Source organism: Haliotis cracherodii, unplaced genomic scaffold (assembly GCF_022045235.1).
Source record: "Haliotis cracherodii isolate W230 unplaced genomic scaffold, xgHalCrac1.p SCAF_5, whole genome shotgun sequence".
In the NCBI taxonomy this organism is placed as follows: Eukaryota; Metazoa; Mollusca; class Gastropoda; order Lepetellida; family Haliotidae; genus Haliotis; species Haliotis cracherodii.
Genome location: NW_027266308.1, coordinates 50838932 through 50857718, shown reverse-complemented (window position 1 = coordinate 50857718; position 18787 = coordinate 50838932). Strand labels below are relative to the sequence as shown.

The 18787-nt window shown below is 41.4% G+C and overlaps 1 protein-coding gene across 1 annotated transcript; it reads left to right on the top strand.

The window, feature by feature from the left end:
* Window positions 1–971: 971 nt before the first annotated feature.
* On the top strand, window positions 972–17221 carry LOC139443335 (spermatogenesis-associated protein 7-like). The gene is made up of 10 exons (XM_071224314.1): window positions 972–1081; window positions 2820–2885; window positions 3172–3261; window positions 3654–3701; window positions 3847–3971; window positions 6594–7396; window positions 8140–8184; window positions 11545–11622; window positions 15328–15385; window positions 15587–17221. Exons 2-10 carry the CDS (start codon window positions 2843–2845, stop codon window positions 16691–16693), a joined length of 2397 nt encoding a protein of 798 aa, XP_071080415.1. The 5' UTR covers window positions 972–1081; window positions 2820–2842; the 3' UTR covers window positions 16694–17221.
* Window positions 17222–18787: the final 1566 nt, after the last annotated feature.

Below are 18787 nucleotides of genomic sequence, written 5' to 3'. Positions count from 1 at the left end.
AATGTTGTTTAAAAAATATATATAGAAAATATCAACATCGGCCATTGTTTATTTCTATTCTATTCCAATTTCAATGTTTTCAACAGAGGTTTCATCATTTTAAACGTAATCATCCAATAAATATATTGCAGCCACATAGGAGTCGTACAACACATTTCTATTTTGTCAGAAGAGTCACATCATATATATTACGAGTTATTCCTTATTCCTTAAATGGACCCACTTTAAACATAAAGATTTTTGACGTTATGGAATGGAAAGACAAAGTTAGGAATATTTTCAATGCGACATTTATATTGTATGCGTGGCTCTACATATGTCGACATATATAAATTTCCTACATGCGTATCTCATTCAAATACCTGAGAATAGTTTATTCGCTCAAAGTTTTCTGACAAGTGTATAATAATTATTTTCCTCGCATAGCACAATTTGGGGGTGTATTCGAAAACCTGCGAAATGTTCATTCAAAGAATACACAAGAGTATCTTTACTATCATTTGTCTTACATATTGGTATCATGTACGTAAAATGTATGAAGAAAATAATTTTGGAAATTTAACGTCCTACATTTAAGTACAATTTAAAGTTTGAAGGTCTTTCCTGCACCAGATGGTGGCACATCTAAACAAAATGACTAAAGTAGTTTGTGATGTTTCTCAGTGGAGGCTTTTGCAGAAGGGTAGCCCTTCGTCATAGTGTAATGTTATGTATTTCGAAGGCGCTCACAGCCATCGTCTCATTGGCCTGTACCGGCGCCTATATTGTGATGACGACGCGCATAGGGAGCCGGGAACCAGCAAGCTCCCCACGGCGATAATCCGTTCGCGGCGCTCTCTATGCTAGAGAGTGTAACGAAGGTGTCACGCGCTGGGAAGGAGCTTGCTGGGATAGTGAACAAGGGACGTAACTCTCGTTTAAACCCGATAGGGGTCGCAAGCGACAGTTTATAGTTACCAAAATGGCGGACGAGTCTGGGCTGGAATTTCTGTATTGATTTTAGAATGTTTTGCTTATTGCATTATGTAGAAAGCGTCAGATCACTCGGGTATTTTTACCCTGAAGGCACCCTCATATAACGGTAGGCTCAATATTATTGCAATAGTTGTTATGGATGTGTCGGAGTTAAAATGCCGCAAATGCTAAAGTGAATTTCAATCATGAAAGGCGTTTTCACTTTCATCATCTACAGCTTTTTTTATTTGTTTAGTTTGGGTCCTGTTTTGGTCCTATGGCTAAAGTGCAGTATATCAGATGAAGTATACATTGACATACTAGCACGACATTTGCACTACTCCATCATCATGAACTTCATCTTCCAGGGGTAGAAACTTAACATCTTAGTTCACTAGTCGTTATAATGATAAGATATAGCAAAACCCTTAAAAATGGCAAATTTTGACTCGTCCTTATGATACCTCAACTATTGGCCAGTTTGGCAAGGACTACAGGACTAGTGTCAATTTCTAACGCTGTCTTCAATTTAGTTTAGCTTTTAGGCCTTCTACTAGTAGGATCAAGATAAACTATCCAATCATTACCTCGCTAGTGAATCGGGTCACCAACTGCTGTATTCAAACCTCGAGGTACGATTCTTTTTTTTAAATGGGGAGTCGTTTTAACATGTTTAACACAGGAAATACCATTACAGATGAACGTAGAAAACTTTCCATTTGCACTTTAAAGTTTATTTCATTTAACTTCGTTTAACATGTTTAACAGAAAAAATGTGTCTGAAAGTTTTCTAGTACATGTATTCCTAATATTTCCGTGATTTTGAAAATACACCATGGATTACCTTCCTTGCTTTGTAATTACAAGGTGTACAGCGATTTGAGTGTGATTGCCTTGTAGTTTGAAGGCATCACTGTAAGCTCAAGGCAAAGGTGCCAATCACGTTCCTTTGAGGAAGATTTACCATTCTTTCCATGCAGGTCAAAATAAACCTCAAAACAGTTATCTGAGTGCAGGCATTAAATATTGTGTCTGCTTTGAAATCTGGACGAAACTGCATCTCACTGGACTAGCACAATAACACCAGCATTGGTTTGGACTAGTAAAGGAAGACATACACGCATGCACGGAAGACACACGCATGCATGTTGCAATATAAGTGCAAGAATCTTGAACTCGATGTTAAACCCCATTTCACCGCACCTGGACTACCATGACATCCCAGGTGTGTCTAAGTACATTCAGCAATGTTCAACAAAACCTTTGTGTTTTGTTTCCAGGTGAAGTTACATGCAATGCTTTTTTAGAGAGTTACTATGAAATATTTTGGTGGATGCTTAAAACAGGATTCGTGTATGTTATATGTCTTGTAATTTTGGAGTGTTCTAGGTTTTGAGCCTATCCATATTATTTTAGTTTTTTTTCAAGTTCATTTTCAGTCCAGAAAAAGATGCATATTTTTTCAGAATTTCTATATTTGCCATGATTTAGATCTGTCAAGTATGATTGTTGTATCATCTGCAAATTGTGTCAAAAGGTATTCTGTATTGAGCAGTTTTGTGCCTTTTACTTTAATACTTCAGGTTAAGAAAGACCACCTCCATGGTCTTATACATCATGTAGAGTGTCTGCCTGGAGAGCAGAATGTTGGCGGTTGGATCAGCAGCCATGTCATACCAAAAGACGTTAACTGGGCCAGTGCTTGTTGTTACCATAACTGGTGCTTGGCATTATGGGTATAAGACAAGTACTGGCCGGCTCAGAGTACTGTCAAGTAATCATTGTAAGAGCAATGAGAGATTACACATGTTAGAATTCTTAAAAAGTAAACATGGTAAAACAAAGAATTTATATCTTTCTTTCAGGAGCTCCTAAGAGCAGAAAAAACATGGCTGGGAGTTTAAAAGGGAGTCTTGGGCTGAAAAGTGGCCGTAAGTTTCCCATTTTCAGCTTTACTATGGCAAATGAAAATATAACCTCAACCAATAGTACTGGAATAGTTACTGAAGTGTCTGTTATAATGGTTATGTGATTATTCCTTCGCATGTTTACTGTTGCACATTAAGAAAAAAAACCCAGAAATTACAAATTAGATTTTAGAAACAGCACAGTTTGTATGTTTAGATAATGTCTTATCATGCTTATATTGATTTTGAAATTGGATGTCATGTATGATGATCATATTGTTTCATAAGATAGGTTTGCCTGATTTTCCAGCATTAGCCCCAACATCTGCCAAACTGACTACACAGTATCTAGTACTGGATCACATGAACAACCATTACCGCAAGATAAATAAAGCTAAACGTGAGTACACATGGTTGTCTTTAAGACTTGTATACCTTTACATTCCCAGTAGTGAAGCTTTGTCAAATATCAGGAGTCCTATTTGCTGAAACGACAGGTAACCAATTCTAATAGAAGATAGAGAATGGAGATCTAATGACCATATCAATAATTAATTAGTCTAATAACCTACCTGTGCCATCAGAAACCAAAACATGGACATTCACACCTTTGTGTAGTGGGTGACATTTCTAAAAAAAATTAACATGATTCAGGAATTATGTGAACACAAATTATGGGTGTATATTATATGAGGGCAACTTGTTGTAATTTTAAGTTGGTATTGACTATTCCATTAATTGGGTTACACATTGATGCTCAAAGTAATAGGTTGCATGTTTTTTGTTTTTCAGCCGCCATTGATAACCGTCCACCCAAGTCTATAGCACAGAGTCAGAAAGGTAATGTTTTTTTCCGTATCCTAAACTAGGTGTTTATGATGTAAAGTGCAGAAGTATTTTGCATGTTTCCTGTTTCATGATTCCTGTTGTACTACATGTAGATCGTATACATTAATTTATGGACATCAGGGTCTTTCTGTTTTAGTTCGAGAAAGGAAAGAACGTGATCACATCAAGAAACATGGAACGAGTCGGCCAACTTCTCGTATGTCTGTGCGGCCAGTGTCAAGGAATGATGTTGATGCTGAGTATTATGATGAGGCAGAGTGGGTAGGTGTTTTGTTGGATCACATGGGGAATGAAAACAGTGATGTCCTTATTAACAAATGACTGAACTGTATCGTTTTATCACTTTGGGAATTTTGTCGAGTTTTGTGTATTGTTATAGCTTAAGAACTGCATCATATCTAGGTTATTGTTTGTTCTCCTAAAACAAAAACATTCACCCGAACACCCACAAAAGTCTATGGTTACGACCAACAACTGGGTCAATTACATGCTCCCGTCCACGGAAACCTTACTTGATACTTGATCCAGCGACAATGGGTAGGGGGAGACAATCTACGACCGGCATACTCACACTCTTTGTTGTGATTGTCGCGGTCAGTGCTGCTTAGACTCCAGGGCCCACTTGCACAAAGCAATCTTAGCGCTAAGACTATTGTAGGCCTATGCTAAAGTATGGGAGTTACGATCATCTTAGCGCTAAGATCGTTTTGTGCAAGTGGTCCCTGGTGCTACACCTTCATCTGTTCGTTGACACCTCAACCGAGCCTTGGGTTCCTGTTCCTGCTCCACTTATCTCTCAGTGGCTTTAACACTCCATCTATTCTTTTGGCGCTTCGTCAGAAGTCCCTTTTCGCTTCTAACTACTCCAAGCAGGTAGCAAAGGCTCTCCCTGCAGCTCAACGTTCGTCTACCACTCATCTTTGCTATCACAAATGGACAGCCTTGAGAATTACTTTCGCCCTTTTGACATTTCTACTCCTACCTCTGCTTCACCTCAACAGATCACTAAGTATTTAAATCACCTGCGATCTATAGTAAGCTTAAAGCCACTACCTCAGGTGCAAATGTCTCCACTGCTGCGGAACTCCAATCGCTCATCTGCTCCTACAAATTGGTGGGTCAATCCTTGCGTGGCACCTCAACATCATCCTGCGACATTTGACTTCAAGTGATTGTGAGCAACTGGTGGATAAAGACCTCAAGACGATCACACTGGAGACCGTGTTACTCTTGGCCTTGGCTACTGCAACGTTCGTGATATACACACGGTCATGGAAGGCTTGCAGTTTTCGTCTCTCATTACCTTCATGACATCTCAGTCACAGATGTCCAGGGTCTCCACAAGTTCTGCCCTTTGGTTTTGGCACAGCAACTGTCACACCCCAGCAAACGCAGATAGAGATGTCATGTACACGTGATCCTTGCTTTGTTTTACGAATGTATAAACGTAATACATCTTCGAGCGTTCACTTTGGGGTTGAGGTTTTTGTTTATTGTTTGGGTATCCATGATTATGTCCCTCTTAAAGAGACTTGTAGTCTTCAATAAGGTGTGGCTGTTCCTTAATATAGAACAGTGTCCCGAAACTTTATCCCGCTCACCTCTGCCTTGAGCATTTTTGATGTATGGTTATGGTTCTTGTGGATGTTGTCGTTAGTTCCTCTTTGCGTCCTGGTTTGGTTCATGCACTCAAATGCACTCAAACCTTGACGAAGTGTTAAAAGCGATACCGAACAGTCACACCCTATTGTCGGTGGAAGATAGTGCTGCGCTCTGTTTGAAGAATCGATACCGTTCCAGAATTGATTGAAGTCATCAGTTGTATCACCTATACTTTTATAGCTATGAGGTTGTTCTATGAATGACGACATATGTCAAAACACTTTCAGCATGTATTCTCAAGCTGTTTCATTCAATTAACATATCATATCGTCAGCACCGATTGATTGTGTGTTTTTTTCCCACTCACAAGTTCATGTCTTTCAGTGTTTTAAACTTACCTATTTCACCGTTTAGATCCAGCTTCCTCGTGTACGTCTCACAGTTGTAGTCTATGCAGGCTAGGGTGCCGCGACCCACCGTACTACGTGGGATAAATGCAAAGTGTGAGATAGGATCTCTACACAACAAACCAGGCCAGTGGGATACAGTGGGGAAACACCAACTGAGGGGAAGAGCCCACATCAAATAGGCCATGGAGTATACAGATAGGATGAGATAGGGAACACATAATTGACCCCAATCTTATTAAAATCATATCTTAGTTCAGACCAACCTTGCGCAAACTGTGACCGACCAATGGAATGACCAATCAGAAAGCAGCTTTTTCGTGCTTTACGGCACTAATTTCAAATTGGCGACTACTTTTCGAAACACATTTTGACAAATTCTCGATTACAAATTTGAAACCTGAACAAAAGAACATTCTGGAATGGCTAAAAGATGGTGTAGATTTATGGATTCAGTCGTTAAACCCGCAACTATCGTTCAGAGTTAAAGTTTTCGAGGTTGCATGATTAGAAATCACATTCCGACTGTCACTTTCATAATCGGGTAAGCGATGCTCTGATTGGTCGGGTGAAAGGTCGTTCTGAGGTGACCCCTAATGGGATGTCCTCAGATCTTTGTTTAGCAGTAGCGCGAACTGAGGTCTGATTTTAATGAGATTGAATTGACCCAGTTGTAGGTCGTAACCATAGAGATGCTGGGGTGTGTTTAGGTGAATGTCTTTGTTTTAGGTGCTGGAAACATAGTTCAAGCGTGTTTCCACATAGGGTTGAAAACGAAGAACATATGCAAAGTGTGAGATAGGATAAGTATATAACTATACAATTTATACTAAAATTTCTAATAATCTCCTATACATGTCTTTTCTGCTTTTAGGATGATCCCGAGGATGATGATGAGAGACTGGTGTATGACATCATGAGAACAACCCTGAGAGAAAACTACCCTGCGAGTGCCGACGCCACATACGGGTCAGGCCAACGACCCCGTGGACAGTCCCCTGGCGGCTTTAACAAGACCATCAGATACCAGGACCAGGTTCAAGCCAATGATCTACAGACCTACTACAGACCAGAGAAACGCCCTTCCTCTGTGAGATCCACCCACTCCATGCTAAGCAATGGATCTCGAACCAGTCTCATGGGCAATCCCAAGAAGGCCACAGATGGAGATCTTTTACAAAAACGCTCTCATGTATTCACAGAGCCTGAGAAACCTTTCACCCCACGAACTCTCAAATCGAACCGCCAGTCTCGTCTAAGCGAGTACAAGTATTACAATCCGCCCCCAAAGAAGCCAAGTCATAGACATGACGACATGGAGCAAACCGGCAGACAGGCTATGCAGATGACAGAGAGGGAGTGTCGCCCCAAGCCCAAGCCCCGGGGCACAGGTTCCCTGAACAGGACGGGGACACAGACATTGTCAGAGAGCCAGCTGATGTACGAGACGCTACAGAGTCGAGACTTCAACCGCCACCAAGGGGAGAAGGATGGGGTGCCGAAGCTGGACATATCGGTGGACAAGGATCACATGAATTGGCTCCAGGAACAAGCTAGCAAGGCACAGATCCGGATGAAGAATGGGATGAAGACTCCGATGGATCAGATTGATGAAACTGAACAGTCTCCTGTTAATGGCACTATGCGACCATCATCTGGCAGTGCTAGACTTACTAAGTAATGCACTTTTTTTTACTTTTGTGACATATTGTGGTGGAGTAGTTTTAGCTTTAGTTCCTGGCATCTAAACATTGTTTTTATTTATGAAATCATTATATTTTTAAATGCCCAAGTTTTTGTGGCTCAAATTTAAATTAAAAATTGCAATTGCTTATGAATACCTGAATGTTAGGAAACGTTCCATGACTCAATAATTTCCTTGTTTAGTGTGTATTTTGCAGTTTATGAGTAAATTCTCAGAGATTTGTGACATGAAGACGTATTTGTGGCCTTGGAAAATTAACATTTAAATCATGTGAATACTTAATCAGGACTTAATTTTAGTTCATTTCTCTGTCGTTTTTTAGTTTAGAAATGTATTCATTTAGAACAATTAGAACAAGCTGTAAGATTAATATGTTCTAGCACCTTTTCTTTGATATTTTAATAGCTATGTCACTTGTGATATTTATTGCTGTATGTGATATGCCCTGTGTATGTATATATTATGATCCATTTCTTATAGGTTGTTGAGTATGTTATTTTATATATGGATAAAAAAAGGTATGTCATTAAAAAGATGATATTGATTGACAAGTTCAATCATCAGTAAAACTTGCAGAATTGTGGGTTCAGCATAGCCTGTGTAACACACTGAAATTGTCTTGAAATTGCCAAAAAAAAGTCAGCTTTCAAAATTGCTTATTCTTCCAATGGTAATGTTTGCTGCTGAAGCTAAAGCTATTTTCTCTACTTGGCAGGTCGTTTGGCACTAAGTCTTTGAACAGGCAGAGAATGAGTGACGCGTGAGTACATCGAAACCTTTCTGATACTTCAATACTGCTTCAAGCTGAGCACGGTCCTCCACCTCACCCACACCCTACCTTGCATCCCGCTGTAGATACAGTAGCATCTACATAGGCTTTCTGATTCGCTTGACTGCAGGTTTTACAGTAGAAGTTGTTGTGAAATATTTTATTTGCTTGATTTTGTTCGATGAGTTTATTCTTTCTGCTTGAACATGTCTTAGTAGATGTAAATATAAACTTTTTGGGTTGTTCTGATGAACAAACATTTTATAGCCTTGTTACCTGTACTGATGCATTCATTAGTATATGTGCCATAATCTACTGACTAGTAAAATATCCTGTGTTAAATTATTATTTCAAATAGTCTACTTAGGAGATAAACATACTGTGTTTTCAGTGTAGAGCTAGGTTACCTGTAGATTTAACTGTGCTAAATTGAATTTTGAACTGAATGTGCAGCGGAAGGTTTCAAATGTTAAATTTAGTGCCAGGCATCCTTTGAATATTGTAGTTACCACAAGCTTGCATTTTGTAGCCTATTATTGTGCATATAATTATCCCCACCGACAATGTCTGTAAAAGAACTATTCTAAAAATATTAGCTTTCGTGGTGATGCGGCTGTCAAAGCAGCCTTTTCAATCAGAGGGGGTTTATTGTGATTTGATACCTCTGATTGACCAATCAAAATCGAATATTTTCCAAATTCATAGTAGAATGTGCATTAAATGTGTACAGGAAAATACATTGAAATACTCACTGGTAATATGCAAGCAACAACATGAAAAGGGCATTCTTAAATTTCAGAAACTTCAAATTATGTTTATCAAGATATAATCACAGTGTTTCTGATGTGTAGTAGCTCGATTTGCTGGAAAATACACACAACGTAAACAATTGTAATCAGTGACTGAAAAATAAAACAATCATAACGAATCATCATTCAGTTCCAACACATAAACATTCAAACCTTTGGCTACATTATTCCTGTCAAGTGTAGTGCATGTGGTATACAGGTCGTGTATCTCATTTGACTTGTCTGGCAATACATCTGTCAAATTAAAGGATCTATGTAGCATAGGTTAGGAAGTTATTTTTTCTGAACAAGTTTTGAGCTTACCTGGCCTGAAAGCACCTACAGTGCAGTTGCATTATTTTTGTTGTTTAACAATTGTTATGTGAAGGTACAAATTAGTAGTCTGCCTTGTATTGTCACAGCTGTCTAGTCAGTTGCTTATCTGTTTGTTGTGGTTCGCAGGACACAGTTTAAATGTTGAACTGTTTTTACTGAAAAACATAGAAAACAATCAAAGTGCCTTCATAGAGATTTGGGAGAAAACTTGATTAATTTGAAGTAGAATGCAAAGGTTTTTAAATGCTATACAATCCCTGAACATTTGTTTATCATTTGAAAAAGAAACATTGAATAATAATGAACCAACTTCTGATGCTGTGGTTTCCGTGTGTAACTCACTGATGCTGCGGAGTGCGTGTTACATTCCATGTTTCATATGGTACTATTCTTTTTTTTCTGTAAAACGTCTTTCTGTTTTCTAAACAAACATTTGATTTTTGTAACACAAGGGCTGTAATGAAGTATTGGTTCATTGCAAGTATCATGAGGTCATGCATCATATGAAACATACTGATGGTATGGGCATCAGGGAAATACTGTTTTATGAATGTGTGAGAGTTATGAAACTATTTTTAGTTTATTTGATGGAAGTTTGGTAAAATGTTTTGGTTCCATCTCTACATACTCAGGCCATTAAGCAGTATATGTGTCACACAATCAAAATCCTTCATGAACAATGAATTACATTGATCTTCCTCATAAGTTTTGATATTAATGCCAGTTCTCTGTGAAAACGGTTTATATTCAGAAGTCTATATCTTGGTCTTCCTCGTAGAAATTACAATAGCTAAGTCCCAAATTGGGTTCTATAAGTAAACAGTTTACAACTTGCTTCCAATCTCCGATAAGTTTCGTCAGATAAGTAGTTTCTTCCCGATTATTTGATAGACTTGTGTTGTATAATATTCCATCCACTTGAGAAGGTGCCACTTATTTATCCGAGAGGCATGTCACACGTTGTACCAAGTGAATGTCACACGTTGTACCAAGTGAATGTCACATACGGGAAGTGTGCTAGCCTGATGTCATAGTGTACATATTTTGTCTTCAGGCAGAAACAGATAATAACATGCAAGGCTGTTTTGGTGGCATCTATGACATAGTTTTGCATGATAATTATATATATTGTAATAATTTTCACACAGAAATAGACTGAATAAATACTTTTTTTATTACCATTTATCAATTGTTTTCTATTACTATAAAACAAACAACATCAGTGTTGTCAACATTGTCTATGTGAAACATGGGTAGGCCGTCAAGCCTAATTCCTGGAATATCAATGACTGGGGCATAAAATGTCATTCATTCACTCAGTCAGTGTAGGAAGTAGGCTCTAGCTGGAGGAAAGTGGTTGGAAGTCAGCTGTCACAGTGAAGTGTCACTGACTGGCTGATTTCTCTATATTCCTAAACATTAATACCATTGATACTACCAGATTTGATCAATCTTTTTGTAATAGCTTTAGTTTGTCAGTGCAGACTTAATGTAGTCCGTTGTCACCTGATTGGCTGTAGTACTTGATACAGCCGTCACCTGATTGGCTGTAGTACTTGATACAGCTGTCGCCTGATTGGCTGTAGTACTTGATACAACTGTCACCTAATTGGCTGACCAACCTGATTCAGTTCTTGATACAGCTGTCAAACAATATATCACGTGACTAACCACAGGTCTGGGTAGTCTTGTGGGTACCCGGGTCCTACTCAGTACCCACTCGACCCGGGTACCCGAGTTACTCGTCCCAGCCCTACTAGATATTTTATTAGTAAACAGAAAAATCTGTCCGACCCTATGGCTGATAATGCAGAAAATAGCAAAGCCAGAGAAATGGCATCTTTGACCTGGCTGTCACCTGGCACTAACTTCTTGACGAGATGTTCAATGTATTTTCCAGGCATTCATAATTTCATGCAAATGCAGTTTATCATATACCTACATATCTGACAACATAACAAGGGAAGTAATTCCATTGTTGCATTTGGAACCTTTCAGTTAGGTCCATGCTTTTATCTTTGATATGTTCAACCAAGGATTAAGTTCAAATGTGGTAAAGAAAATAAGATTTGAAAGATCTGGTTAAATTTAATTTCTGTCATGCCAATTGTCTGGTAGGAAATATACTCTCATAAAATGTCTCATATAGCCCCATTCATTGCTAAGGGGTGTTTTTGCAATGTATTTTACGAAATTGTAATGTGATGACATTTTTTTCGTTCTACAGGGAAGAAGAACAACAGTATGTGGTGTTTGCTAAACAGGTGACAGAGGAGGTTCTGAACAGGGGTATCTACACTGACAGGTGGGTTCCGAGTTACAGGTATACTGAACAGGGTTATCTACAGGGTGGGTCCAGAGTAACAGGTGTACTGAACAGGCGTATCTACAGGGTGGGTTCAGAGTTACAGGTGTACTGAACAGTGGTATCTACAGGGTGGGTCCAGAGTTACAGGTGTACTGAACAGGGGTATCTACAGGGTGGGTCCAGAGTTACAGGTGTACTGAACAGGGGTATCTACAGGGTGGGTACAGAGTTACAGGTGTACTGAACAGGGGTATCTACAGGGTGGGTACAGAGTTACAGGTGTACTGAACAGGGGTATCTACAGGGTGGGTACAGAGTTACAGGTGTACTGAACAGGGGTATCTACAGGGTGGGTACAGAGTTACAGGTGTACTGAACAGGGGTATCTACAGGGTGGGTACAGAGTTACAGGTGTACTGAACAGGGGTATCTACAGGGTGGGTCCAGAGTTACAGGTGTACTGAACAGGGGTATCTACAGGGTGGGTACAGAGTTACAGGTGTACTGAACAGGGGTATCTACAGGGTGGGTACAGAGTTACAGGTGTACTGAACAGGGGTATCTACAGGGTGGGTACAGAGTTACAGGTGTACTGAACAGGGGTATCTACAGGGTGGGTACAGAGTTACAGGTGTACTGAACAGTGGTATCTACAGGGTGGGTACAGAGTTACAGGTGTACTGAACAGGGGTATCTACAGGGTGGGTACAGAGTTACAGGTGTACTGAACAGGGGTATCTACAGGGTGGGTACAGAGTTACAGGTGTACTGAACAGGGGTATCTACAGGGTGGGTCCAGAGTTACAGGTGTACTGAACAGGGGTATCTACAGGGTGGGTTCAGAGTTACAGGTGTACTGAACAGGGGTATCTACAGGGTGGGTACAGAGTTACAGGTGTACTGAACAGTGGTATCTACAGGGTGGGTACAGAGTTACAGGTGTACTGAACAGGGGTATCTACAGGGTGGGTACAGAGTTACAGGTGTACTGAACAGGGGTATCTACAGGGTGGGTACAGAGTTACAGGTGTACTGAACAGGGGTATCTACAGGGTGGGTACAGAGTTACAGGTGTACTGAACAGTGGTATCTACAGGGTGGGTTCAGAGTTACAGGTGTACTGAACAGGGGTATCTACAGGGTGGGTACAGAGTTACAGGTGTACTGAACAGGGGTATCTACAGGGTGGGTACAGAGTTACAGGTGTACTGAACAGTGGTATCTACAGGGTGGGTACAGAGTTACAGGTGTACTGAACAGGGGTATCTACAGGGTGGGTTCAGAGTTACAGGTGTACTGAACAGGCGTATCTACACCGGCAGGTGGGTTACAGGTGTACTGAACAGGGGTATCTACACTGACAGGTGGGTAACAGGTGTACTGAACAGGCTTATCTACATTGTGGGTTCAGAGTTACAGGTGTACTGAACAGGGGTATCTACACCAACAGGTGGGTAACAGGTGTACTGAACAGGGGTATCTACACTGACAGGTGAGTTACAGGTGTACTGAACAGGGCTATCTACACCGACAGGTGGGTTCAGAGTTACAAGCGTACTGAACAGGGGTATCTACACCGACAGGTGGGTTCAGAGTTACAGGTGTACTGAACAGGGGTATCTACACCGACAGGTGAGTTACAGGTGTACTTAACAGGGGTATCTACACCGACAGGTGAGTTACAGGTGTACTGAACAGTGGTATCTACAGGGTGGGTCCAGAGTTACAGGTGTACTGAACAGGGGTATCTACAGGGTGGGTACAGAGTTACAGGTGTACTGAACAGGGGTATCTACAGGGTGGGTACAGAGTTACAGGTGTACTGAACAGGGGTATCTACAGGGTGGGTACAGAGTTACAGGTGTACTGAACAGGGGTATCTACAGGGTGGGTACAGAGTTACAGGTGTACTGAACAGGGGTATCTACAGGGTGGGTACAGAGTTACAGGTGTACTGAACAGGGGTATCTACAGGGTGGGTCCAGAGTTACAGGTGTACTGAACAGGGGTATCTACAGGGTGGGTACAGAGTTACAGGTGTACTGAACAGGGGTATCTACAGGGTGGGTACAGAGTTACAGGTGTACTGAACAGGGGTATCTACAGGGTGGGTACAGAGTTACAGGTGTACTGAACAGGGGTATCTACAGGGTGGGTACAGAGTTACAGGTGTACTGAACAGTGGTATCTACAGGGTGGGTACAGAGTTACAGGTGTACTGAACAGGGGTATCTACAGGGTGGGTACAGAGTTACAGGTGTACTGAACAGGGGTATCTACAGGGTGGGTACAGAGTTACAGGTGTACTGAACAGGGGTATCTACAGGGTGGGTCCAGAGTTAAGGTGTACTGAACAGGGGTATCTACAGGGTGGGTTCAGAGTTACAGGTGTACTGAACAGGGGTATCTACAGGGTGGGTACAGAGTTACAGGTGTACTGAACAGTGGTATCTACAGGGTGGGTACAGAGTTACAGGTGTACTGAACAGGGGTATCTACAGGGTGGGTACAGAGTTACAGGTGTACTGAACAGGGGTATCTACAGGGTGGGTACAGAGTTACAGGTGTACTGAACAGGGGTATCTACAGGGTGGGTACAGAGTTACAGGTGTACTGAACAGGGGTATCTACAGGGTGGGTACAGAGTTACAGGTGTACTGAACAGGGGTATCTACAGGGTGGGTACAGAGTTACAGGTGTACTGAACAGGGGTATCTACAGGGTGGGTACAGAGTTACAGGTGTACTGAACAGTGGTATCTACAGGGTGGGTACAGAGTTACAGGTGTACTGAACAGGGGTATCTACAGGGTGGGTACAGAGTTACAGGTGTACTGAACAGGCGTATCTACACCGGCAGGTGGGTTACAGGTGTACTGAACAGGGGTATCTACACTGACAGGTGGGTAACAGGTGTACTGAACAGGCTTATCTACATTGTGGGTTCAGAGTTACAGGTGTACTGAACAGGGGTATCTACACCAACAGGTGGGTAACAGGTGTACTGAACAGGGGTATCTACACTGACAGGTGAGTTACAGGTGTACTGAACAGGGCTATCTACACCGACAGGTGGGTTCAGAGTTACAGGCGTACTGAACAGGGGTATCTACACCGACAGGTGGGTTCAGAGTTACAGGTGTACTGAACAGGGGTATCTACACCGACAGGTGAGTTACAGGTGTACTTAACAGGGGTATCTACACCGACAGGTGAGTTACAGGTGTACTGAACAGGGGTATCTACACCGACAGGTGAGTTACAGGTGTACTGAACAGGGGTATCTACGCCGACAGGTGGGTTCAGGGTTACAGGCGTACTGAACAGGGGTATCTACACCGACAGGTGAGTTACAGGTGTACTGAACAGGGGTATCTACACCGACAGGTGGGTTCAGAGTTACAGGTGTACTGAACAGGGGTATCTACACCGACAGGTGAGTTACAGGTGTACTGAACAGGGGTATCTACACCGACAGGTGAGTTACAGGTGTACTGAACAGGGGTATCTACACCGACAGGTGGGTTCAGGGTTACAGGTATACTGAACAGGGGTATCTTAACAGTGAAATGGTTCAGGGTGGAACCTGTGCTGAACAGAGACACCAATGTAGATGACATTGTGGGAGATAAACAGGGGCATCTGATGTTGATGATTAATCTTATTGTCACTGTCATTCAGTGTGTCCTGTTTTCTTTTACAGGGTATTGAAGAAGGTGTTTGACAGACATGTAGAGAAACACAAAGGAAAGCTAAAGATTGTGAGTAGTGATGGTCATGTGATGCACTGAAGCTCACCTGGTCATGTAGAATCTTTAAATAACTGGTTACAATAATTTGACTGACAGGAGAAACAATAAAATTTACCATAGAAAATGAGGATATCATAACGTCTCTGGATTTGAATAATATTATGCCACTGTTGACAAAGAAACAATATACAATCAGCTTGTTATTTTCAGTCTCGAATGCGGGCTATCCTGGACAAACTACGCACAGATTTTGGCATATCTGATAGTCCTGAACCCTTTGAGGTGGAAGATGAGTGTGAGAGGACTGTGAACATGTTAGAGCCAGACCCAGAAGTGAGAGCAGCCCGACTTGCCAGGCAGGATAAACCTGCTGAGGATATAGATGGCTCTCATACTTCAACAAACACATTGAACTTTGACAGTACTGGAGAGGCATTCAGTACTGTGAGGTCCCACCACAGGAGAGGGTCACAAGCTAGTGAAGCAAGATCTGACATTGCCGACAGAAGGTCATTGGTCAGTGAATCAAGGTCAACTATCGGGGACAGAAGGTCAGAAACGAGATCCCAGCTTGGGGACACAAGATCTGAGGCAAGGTCGGAGATGAGTGATAGAAGGTCACTGGCCAGTGCGTCAAGGTCAACTATTGGAGAGAAAAGGTCAGAGTTTGGAGAAATTAGATCCCAGTTGGGTGAAGTAAGATCAGAAGTGAGTGACTTGAAATCTGAAGGGAAACAGTCAGATGTGGGTTTGGGTGAGACTGATGAGATGACGGCCACCCAGGTGCTGGAGCGATACGAGAAGACAATGACCACCCATGACAATGAAGGAGCAAGTAGATCTGTCAGTGAGGTGGATGTGAGTGACAGGATGTCATCAAGAGGGGAGCAGATTAATGGGGTCACATCGCCAGGTGAGATGCAGTCAGAACCGGATTCCTCACTTGTATCATCGCCATCTCACTCCACCAAAGCCCCGGTACCCGCTCGACGTCGCCGCACGCCCAGACAAGAGGAGAAACGCCTGCCAGAGCTCCACAAGTCTGAGGTTATAAAGGTTGCAAGTCAAGGTGAAGAAGGGCAGATAACTGTGGATGTGACAGAAGCAATAAAGGCTAATGCCAGTACAGGCCTTGACATAAAGAATGAAGAATCCATTACCATCAACAATTCCTTAAAATCCAAGCTGGATGACAAAACCCCTGGGAATGCTGAAGTGGCGGGAGACTATGAGGATGATTATGAAGATGATTATGATGCTGATGATGATGATGGTCAGGGGGGTACGACACACAGAACATCGGATGAAGATTTTTAGAGTGACAGTTCATGCAATAGTTGAATTAATATAGACCATAGATCCCCATGTAGTATTTTAGTATATAACAACTGCTTTGCCCTGACTGTGATAAATGAACCCTTTGCCTTTTGTGTGCTGTATTTGGACACAGTCACATTGTTAGATATATCTTTTGTGCAGATTATATTATACCAGATTTGTTATTCTTCAGAGAATGTTCTCAATGATAAACATTGTATGTTTTATGCTGTCATTGTTGGGACTCTGTTTTATTCTAAGGCTTTAAAAACAAATAATGTTGGTTCTCATGCAATGGCAAGTCAGTATCACAGTCTGTTCCCAAAACTTTTGAGTCTACTGGCCGCCCATGTCACTTGACATTATTTTCATTAGATCTTAGTGAAAATATATGGAGTTTTATTAGCAAAGCTTACTAGACTAAAAGAAATTTTACTTGACTCGGGCCATGGACTTGTGGCTGAAGTCCTATGCTGATATATTTTGTATTAACATGAGACAAAAAGTACAAGTTCTAACCCTTTTCACTGCCGGATCAGAGGGGGGTGGGGATGGGGGTTGCGCATTATCCTTTCGTCAGGCACCTTACATCTGCCTGTGTGAGACCCTTCCTGACTTCGGTAGTGTCACTTTTCACTACCCTGAATGGTGGCAGGGGTGGCCCAGTTGTCTAAGGCGCTGCGATTCCCTGTGCAGAGTTGCGTCCCTTGGGCACGCCAGAAACTTATGATTGTGGGTTCGAATCCCGGTTCGCCCCGATTATGTTTCTAGGTTTGTCAGCACCATACCCGTGCTCGTGGGTTTCACAGAAGTGGTAAACGACTGAGACCTGCATCACTTCGGGCTTTCCTTAAGCTGACACGCCGCGATATAACTGGAATGCTGTTAAAAGCGGTGTTAAACCCAACTCACTCAATACCCTGACTTCACCTCCCCCTGGTGGCACACAACTTTTCACACTCAAACAGAAGCCCCCAACATTTGAAAGGTTTTGCATGGGAATCAATCGTTTTATTTGTTGGCCTGACCATGCCTACTTTACAGCATGGTGATTGTAACTGTCCTGAGTGTTGAACTATATTTGTCTCTTTCAGATGGATTTTATTGACAACAGTCTTTCTAGATGGGCTGTATTTATTAGTGTTTTTACATCATGTCACTGTCTATGAACATCTGTCAAATATATGATAACTCTTGTGCCAACATGTTTCATCAGTATGGTATGAATGTTTATGGCTTAAAGGAGAAAACGAAAATGTAATAAGCATGACATAGTTTGTGCCAAAAAATGATGGATAAGGTGAGGCTTAAAAAAGTAATGGAATTGGTCCACAGGCAATGGCTTTTGAAATTATTGGGCGGGTGGTGGTGGTTTTTTTGTTGGTTGTTCAAGCTAGTATGTAACCAAAGTTGTTTTTTTTCAATAATTTCGGGGGAAATCATGTTGTTCTTAAACATTGTAGCATTTAACTGCTGGGGTCGTGTGTTTGAGATGCAGAATATTTAAAGATTTTTATTTTTTTTTAAAAATGGAAATATAATTGAAACATGCGCAGACTTTATGATGATGCGGGCGGTGCCTGTGAACCAAGACTATTTTCTTTTTAGCCTAACATGTGTTTTAAGTTTCCTCATTTCAAGTCTCATTCAGATGTGGATATAGTCCAGTGAGGCTTTGTTATCACACATCTGTTTTTTTATATGTTTCATTTAAGACAATATATTTTTTATTCTGGCATTATCTGTAACAGCACTATCAACGCTTCACTTGTTTTGAACTATGGACCATTATGTAGTGTTATTAATAGTATGCCAGTCTTCGAGGGACTTCTTTTGGCAAGTTGCCTTTTCAAGAACTGTTTCAGTTTATACAGTGGTATTTTGTTACACATTTATTTATCTAAACATGCTATGCACGTAAACAGTTATGGTGATTGGTGCAAAAATTCATTTTGAATCTTCTGGAAGCATTTTAGAACTAGACTTATGATAGATATTGTGCAATTGGAAAAATACCTCAGTCAAAGCCTACAAGAGATGTAAGCACACAGTAAACAAAGCAGCTTGGGGATAGCAATGAGGGCCCCCCTTGTT